The sequence below is a fragment of the Asparagus officinalis genome, chromosome 3, assembly GCF_001876935.1.
Source record: "Asparagus officinalis chromosome 3, Aspof.V1, whole genome shotgun sequence".
Classification (NCBI taxonomy): domain Eukaryota; kingdom Viridiplantae; phylum Streptophyta; class Magnoliopsida; order Asparagales; family Asparagaceae; genus Asparagus; species Asparagus officinalis.
In genome coordinates, this window is record NC_033796.1 from 21,106,130 (window position 1) to 21,114,491 (window position 8,362).

The 8,362-nt window shown below is 34.0% G+C and overlaps 1 protein-coding gene across 1 annotated transcript; it reads right to left on the bottom strand.

Moving 5' to 3' along the window:
• On the bottom strand, positions 1,682-7,070 carry LOC109833319 ((-)-alpha-terpineol synthase-like). The gene is made up of 7 exons (XM_020400951.1): positions 6,876-7,070; positions 6,438-6,699; positions 4,232-4,601; positions 3,667-3,885; positions 3,428-3,566; positions 2,725-2,973; positions 1,682-2,236 (listed from the first exon to the last, which is right to left on the bottom strand). Exons 1-7 carry the CDS (start codon positions 7,011-7,013, stop codon positions 1,898-1,900), a joined length of 1,716 nt encoding a protein of 571 aa, XP_020256540.1. The 5' UTR covers positions 7,014-7,070; the 3' UTR covers positions 1,682-1,897.

Consider the following 8,362-nt stretch of genomic DNA (forward strand, 5'->3'; position numbering starts at 1 on the left):
CCAGTAGATCCCATTATACAATTGCCTTCATCATCTTCCTCAAAGAAACTATCAATATGATCATCAGAATCTAGGAGATTAGAGCTTGAGGATCTCAGACCGATGTTTAGAATCTTTCTTCCGCTAGCTTTCTTCTTCCTCGCCATGAATTTCCAGGCAGGGGCGCAAGATAGTCACCAGATCGCCAGACTATCGTACGCCTTCAGACATCCCGCCACAGCTTTTTTCAATGCATATGAAAGTTGACATCAAAATGGATGTTTGATTGGTCAAAGAATAAGGAATGCGTTTAGTCTTCAAGTTCCCGGAGGAAATGGACAAAACAAACATTAATTTCTAGAAGAGACACGCAGAGAGAGAGAGAGAGAGAGAGAAGCAAACAAAACGTGAAAAATAGTTAGCCACCATATGAGCCACAAATACTTTGTACGGAGAAACCTCGTGATAACACTAACACAGTGTTCATGGTAGCTACATACTCTTGAAGAATATTAATTAATTGGAAAATTAAGCCTATGAACGATCAATCGATCACCGATAACATGAGATGATATTTTCTCCCTTGTCACATGTGCTTTGCTATCATGAGTCCATCTCCTCCATTCAATTAATTAGCTATAATTTTCTAGTCCCCCGTGGAATCACTTCGTGGATTAAGCTCAATTAGTTACCTATTATTTTAGATCATGTAAGCACCAATGTAGATAAAAAAATATTGTGGGAGTGAACATTGGACATGATTGGTAGAATCATGTATCCAGCTGAGTTTTCACAAGATGTATTGTAAGAATAGTTTCTTATTATTTATACACACACATACACAAGATGAATTGAATATGATCCAATACACACACACAAGATGAATTGAATATGGTCCAATTAACTACACCAATCTGATAATTTAACCCTACGTAAATACATGTAGAATTTTGACTACTGAAGAATATGATTGTAATTAGTTAATTTTCATAATATTAAAGTTTCCATAAAAATATATGGATTTGATACAATATTTGAAGGGATTTCAATAATTCTTATTTCATATTTTCCTTGTGCGTGCTTTAATATACGCCCCTTGTTATTTTGGTATGGTTCAAAAAATATAGGCTTGAAATAGCCATATTCATCGATGAATGTTACATCTTCTCGTAATTATTTCTTATATTTATAATAGGCTATTTTCCAAAATTTCTTTCTTTCTTTTAATTGTTCCCAATACTTGAAAGGAAAGTATTTAAAGAATCATAGATTACTCTAATAATATCATGTGATAGATTATCGTAATAAGGGCATGTTTTGACAACTTGATCAAAATAGATTATAATCCATTTTTTTGGGTTATAATCTACTTTGTATGTTGGTAAATACATTGAGTGGATAATTTTGGAAAATAACTTAAGAATCATTACAAGGTTATTTCTTTAGGGGATTATGACTCACATGTTTGATCAACAAAATGACAAAAATACTAAACACTTTTTCACACTCTGTTTTTTCCCCTTTCTCTCTCCTTCCTCCCGAATGGTATTTGGTTTATCTAACAAAAATGCGTACACGATTATAAACCACTCTTTTTACCAAACATCTAAAATCTTGATCCGCTTGAGCTATAATCTACCAACAAATTATAACCTAAGTGGATGTACTATAATCTCAGATTGCCAAACATGTTCAAAACAGATTACACAATGCCCGCATCCTGGCTATTTTCATATCTGAAAATAATATCTTACAAATATGTCCACACAACATTTATTATAAGGGTGACCATGCGTGAAAATAACATCTTATAAATATGTCCATACGACATTTATTATAGGGGTAACCATGCATGAAAATAACATCTTACAAATATGTCCATACAACATTTATTATAAGGGTAACCATGCATGCAGTCCTATTTAGCAACCACATTATTGATGGGAGTCTGTAATTCCTTGCTCTGTAAGCTAATGGGCTTCATGAGCAATGATGTTATGTGGGCCTTGGTGTCATGAGTTGGAATGCCAAAACCATCTCCATGTTGATATAGGCAAATTGCCATTCGTCCTAGATTTACACACGCTTCTATAAAAAATCGAGGCAAGGAAGAACATAGTATAGCTTCTTCATTCAACTCTTTCCATGTCTCGAAAATGAGACTCGATATATGTTTGCGAGCTTCAACTTCTGAATCACCACTTTCTCTCATGTAACATTGTATAGATGATACTGAATCGCCTCTCTCTAGCTCTGCCTGTATCCATATAGAAACGCGAAAGAATATAAAATGTATTTGAACTTTTATACATATAGTATGGGTTACCCATAGGAAAGAAAGAATATCAGGTATCCATCGACACATGAAAGTCAAAATTATGTACTGAATTTTTTTTTTCTAAAAAAAGGAAAAGAGAATTAACTCATCTAAATATCATGTACCAAAAACAAGAATTCTCAAGGCACATGGCACCAATCATGTTTAATTAATAGATTATTAAAAGGCGCACATATAATCAAAATATTTGACAGTATTTCTTGAGGGAAAAGAGGGTCTCGGTCAAGATATTGTAGAAATAAAAAGGTAGAACATAGAAGATCTATTAACTTAATACTGGGGAGCATGGTTTCATCAAACAATTTTACATTTTAGGTAAAAGTAATTAATTAGATAGGTTTCACTCAAAAATAACAATTAAAAGACATGAAAGTCTTCTACTCACTTAAAGGTATCAAATTGCTTACCGTTGAAGTTGCTAAATCATTATAAAGTCGGAAAATTTTTGATGCTAAACGAATGATTTTAGGATAATTCTCCAAGTGTTCTAATGCTTTCACTGTTATTTCTTGTCCCATGAGGGGGAAAGTATGTAACAATATGAGAGGCCCGGAAACTGACATCCAACCATTGTTGATGTACTCTTCAAATGTTGGCACATAATTATCATTTTGCCATTTTGCCTCCACCAAGAATGCTTTGCATATATCTGTCCACTGAAATGTAAAGTTTCGAATAATTAGTCATATAAAATATTAAAAAGCAAATGGCGGAAAATGTTATATATGTCCCTAGCTACTTTGTACTTTGCAATATCAATCAGCAACTATGTATTCTCATTATATTATTAAGAAAATATGAATTTAACAAATTATGTACGCATGAATTGGTGCGTCCGTCCTTCACGGGAAAAAAAAAAACAAGATTGCTAATATTTGTGAAACATATCTTCATATTTGTGAAACATATCTCCATAATCACCGAAGCTATAAATTAAATTGACCATATTACCGCTTTTCTCAGATAAGGTAGAATAGTCAATCCATTACTTTTTTGAAAATCGACAGTCATTTCACCCACAAGATTGCTAATATTTGTGAAACATATCTTCATATTTGTGAAACATATCTCCATAATCACCGAAGCTATAAATTAAATTGACCATATTACCGCTTTTCTCAGATAAGGTAGAATAGTCAATCCATTACTTTTTTGAAAATCGACAGTCATTTCACCCACAAGATTGCTAATATTTGTGAAACATATCTTCATACATTCTGGAAGATTTTCCAACTCCTCGACTTCCCATCTGTAGAAGTTTTTAGAAGAAAATACTTAAGATATGCATAATGTATAGGGAGAGAGAAAACAAAGTCAAGACATTATATTTGAAATAATAAACCGATTACCTTTCAACAGCACGTGTAAAGAGTTCGAGCTCATCCAAGGATCCGTAGACATCATAAACATCATCCAAAAGTACCATAAGAGTTATAACTTTTGTAAGCCCCTCGCGGGAATATCCAAAGTGAGGCTGAAATACTATTATAATCACTACAAAGAAGCACTCTAGTGTTCGATCTCTAGCAAACTCCAACGTCTTTCCAAGAGAGAGACCCATCCACCAACTGATGATGCATAAAAGAAAAATATTTTGTTAAGTATATTCAACGGGAGCATAGGAAACAAATAAATGCACTCATGCTAGTTTTTGATAGATAAATAAGTATATGATCTAGCACGTAGAGGTTTCCGAATCAAGCTAATTAATCTTAAACAAAACATCAAAAATTTGGAAATTGTAACAATAAAAAAAACCAAGACATTCAAATGTTATTATCATAACTATAAGTGGAGCGTATATACGCTCCACTTACATAATTTTAATTCTTGACGTGGGAATTCATTGTCATTAAATCGAGAACAATATTATATTGATAATCACTAAACTAGTTAAAAATAACATAAGCGTACCTTGTAACCTTTGCAAGTTCCCTTTGATGTACATTTTGAACCATGTTGAAATCTAGCTTAGCAAACAAAAGCAACGCAGAATTTGTGTCTTCTTCCTTCTCGTAAGTATCTATGTACCTTCTAGCTTCTAGCCTTGTCGGTCTCCAGTGTGATGGGAGCTCCATTACATCTGCAATTTCCTTTGCAAATCTCAATTTGGATGCATCCAGCGTCTTTAGATGAGTGACTGCAAAAGCTCTTGCTGCGTCCATTGTGATCTCCTCTTTAAAAGACAGATAAGAAGCTTGATATAAACTCAACAATCCTTTTGCATCATGTGAAAGGCTTGCCTTGAAGCTACCGTTGACGTCCTTAAAGTGGTCAAAAATATCTGCACTCCAAAAATAAAGAGAATTCACAAGGTCGTCTTGGTGGAAACAATTCAGTGATCTGTCTACTGGGTAATTTCTGATGAATGGAAAGAAAAAGATTCTTGAATCAGTGAAGTAATGCTTGAATTCTTTGTTCTGCATTGACCCAGAATACGTTAAAGCTAATTGTTCAGTGAATAAGGATTACTAGCTAGTTTCTCAAGGTACGCAGATGACATATTGAATTAGGTGGTATTTTCTTTAATTTCATATTTCTTCTTCTATTTTAATTATTGGTGATATTTCGTTCTTGCTCTTCTGAGTTATACTAGATATACCATGTTTACTTATATAATTAGGCCCCGGAACTTTTAGCATTTTGAGTGAACCACCAATAACTTTCAAAATTGTATTAGACCCCCAATAACTTTTGTAGAAAGCGCCCAAAGTTTAACACCGTTACATCTGAAGTGGCACGTGCAACTCATGTGAGACCAAACTTCCTCTTAAATTATTTAAAAAATTCATGTATTATTTTTTTACATTTTTAACCCTAAAAATAAAATATCTCATGTTCAAGGCTGAAAATTTCTCATCTATTTTTTGCTGATGATTTATTGCTTTTTTTGCAAAGCTGATCTATACTCTATTACAAGATTAAAGGAATGCCTTTCAGATTTCAGCTGTGTCTCTGGATTAGAAACAAATCCTAGCAAGCAGTGTGTCAAAGCAAAGAGCATGAGGGTTTGGGGATCTTCTCTGCTAGAGCCTGGAATCTTGCATAAGCCATGAAGCTCCTTTGGATGATACATCTCAAGAAGGACTTGTTGTGGATCAAGTGGATTCATGGACATTATCTGAGGCAGTCAAATATCTGGCGAGTGCAAATTAAAATGAACGATTCATGGATGTGGAATCAAGTTCTTAAAGTGAGAGATAAAATGATATTCAAGTTTGGCAATGCCTCAAATGTGCAAAATATTATCACCAGGTGCTGCTTGGGAGGTAAAATTCAGATATCTTCTATCTATAATGAAATCATACTTCAAAATGCACCTGTTGTTTGGTCTAGAACAATCTGGGATGGGTGGCTATATCCTAAGCACTCTTTCATCCTTTGGCTTGCTATTCAATCCAAATTATTAACAAAAGACAGACTGTGTCACCTGAGAATCCTTGACACAAACATTTGTGTGTTGTGCACTTATCAAAATCCAGAAACCTGTAGACATCTTTTCTTTGAATGTAAATTTTCAGCCGCTATCTGGAACAGAGTTATGGACTGGATGAAATTCAGATGGAAATCTTGTAGCTGGGAGTGTGTTATCCAATGGTATAGTATGAGACTGAGAGGTAAGGGGTTCATGAAGAAGCTTAAAAGATTGGCATTGTCAGTCACAGTTTACACTATATGGAAAGAAAGGAATCAAAGAATTTTTTAGCTAGAAACAAGGGAGCCTAATGTTGTGTTTCGGATAGTGAAGCTTCTAATTCTTTCTAAAATCCTCAATGATGATGTTCATTTTCACATAAAAGAAAGAATTGAGCAATTGTAAAAAAAAACAATATAGATGTTCTTCCAGTTATAACTGGAATGATTTGATGTACTCAAATTTCACATTTTGGTTATGAATAAAATTTTTTCATTGACCAAAATAAAATAAAATAAAATAAAATATCTCGTCCGTTATCATTCGTTCTCCTCTTGCTGGCATCTATATTCCTGAATCTTTTTGTTCTGTCTTTTTTTTTAAAATTATCTTTCAAAATGTCTTTTTGTGTTTCTACTTCATATTAATGGTGGTTATCTACAAAATATCTTAGTTTTGTGTATTTTATGCATAGGCTTATTGTACCTTGCGAAATCATGAAGCCACATTGTCTGAAAAGCCTAAAAAGGACAGCAGTAACATGCAAGCCATCTTTTTGCACCACTTTGTGATAACCACTTATAAGCATATTATTCAAGAGTCGTTCAATCTCCTCCACAAAATGATAGCCCAATCCGAGCCTTTCGATGGAATCAATGAGCTTGACTTGAACTACTGGGTCAGTTTCTGTCAACAAAGCCCTAACCTCTTCCTTCAACTCCTTAGCCGAAAGGCCATATGCCTCCTCCTACATAAAAAGGTAAGTGATTTTGGTAAGCAAAACTATTTTTAAGAAAATATATGAGCTCGAATTTATGACAGTAAAGATGCTAACATTTATAATGAAAGAAATACACATGGAAGAAAATGAGAATCAACTAGAAAACAATAAGAAAAAAAATGATATGCTTAGCCCGTGCATACCATAAAATTGTTTGTTATGGTTTGGATGGTATTGTAGTCCCATTGATTAGGTTGATAGTGTGCTGACCGACGACTGACATTAATAGAATTGTTATTGTCGATGGACCTTCGAACGTTGTTAACGTCATCTTTTTCCATTACAAGAGAAGCTTAAGTTATATAATTTTTTTTTTGGAGGAGGGGGGGTGGGGGTGTTGAAATTAAAGGAAGAAAATATAGCTTGGAAGGAACTGAGCAAGAAGTTGGAACTATATATAGACGCTCATACGCAGGCATGAACACTTGGAAACATCAAAGTGAAGTTCCATGTTTAAAAGAAGCACTAGTACGTTTCCATTTTCACGTGAGCCACAAGTTTGTGATCCAGCAAACATCACAGAAAATTTTCCCAACACATGGTTTTATTTTTTTCTCAATTGTATTTATATTCTCTCTTATGTCCCTCTTTCTAGTTCTATTTTCTTTTTTCTTATCAAAAATCCAAAACCACTTCTTCAATACCTTTTCATAATAAAACATCTTTTCAAATAATTTTCAAAAAGAAAATTTTCAATTCAAAACTTTCAAAAAGAAAATTTTCAATTCAAAACTTTCAAAAAGAAAATTTTCAATTCAAAACTTTCAAAAATTAATATCCTCCATGTAGTTCAACATTTTCTACACTATAACTTGGTTGTGCACTTACAACACATTTTATTTCACACACAACACTAACCTTTGGGGGGTGGGGGTGGGGGGGAGAGCAAATTAAGCACTTACAACACATTTTATTTCACACACAACACTGACATAATCAAGATAGGAAAAAAGGGGGAGGGTGGGAGGGAGGGGGTTTTCAGAACTTTGATTGAAAGATTCTTCTTTTTTTTTCCATTTCCCCGAGCTTCATAATCACTTCCTCATCGCAAGCTACATCATCTAATCAATCAACATTGAGCAATGTTGTTTTGGTCATCTTTAGCGTCTATCTTATGCATCTCCACTTAGACCATCAAGGAGAATGATCTCGTTACAAAATAGGCTCTAAGATCTTTTTAGTTGTGCATGAATGATATTTTTTTTGTTGATTTAAACTTTCTATACGATCATATAATTGGTCTCGTATGGCGTACTCATGCCGGTGATAATTGAGGGTTAGGGTTACCAGCAAGTGGTAGGTTACACACTTTGATAGGTTGTTTGGTTAGATGACTAGATTAGGGTTATATAGGGTTCAGTCTTGTAAAGCCCGTTAGATTAGGGTTTGTTAATCCATGTGAACAACATCATTTAGTGTGGAAGCTTCTTCGAGAGAAGGAAGAGTTGATGTAGTATTCCAAACCATTATAAAATCTCTTGTGTTTGTAGTTGTTCTGTGATTGTTTTAATATTCTTATTTTTCTATTGCTTCTCTGTGATAAATTTTTAATTTGTTGAAATAGTTGAGCAATTCAGTTTGCCCCCTCCCCCCAAGGCCTACATCTCAGATCCTATCGCAAGAAACAGTT

Excerpts from the sequence above, each read along its gene's own strand:
- LOC109833319 (XM_020400951.1), bottom strand. The coding sequence starts at position 7,013 with ATGGAAAAAGATGACGTTAACAACGTTCGAAGGTCCATCGACAATAAC. Across the intron at positions 4,602-6,437 it reads TGGCTTCATGATTTCGCAAG|ATATTTTTGACCACTTTAAG; the intron begins GTACAATAAGCC and ends TTTGGAGTGCAG. Across the intron at positions 3,886-4,231 it reads GAACTTGCAAAGGTTACAAG|TTGGTGGATGGGTCTCTCTC; the intron begins GTACGCTTATGT and ends ATGCATCATCAG.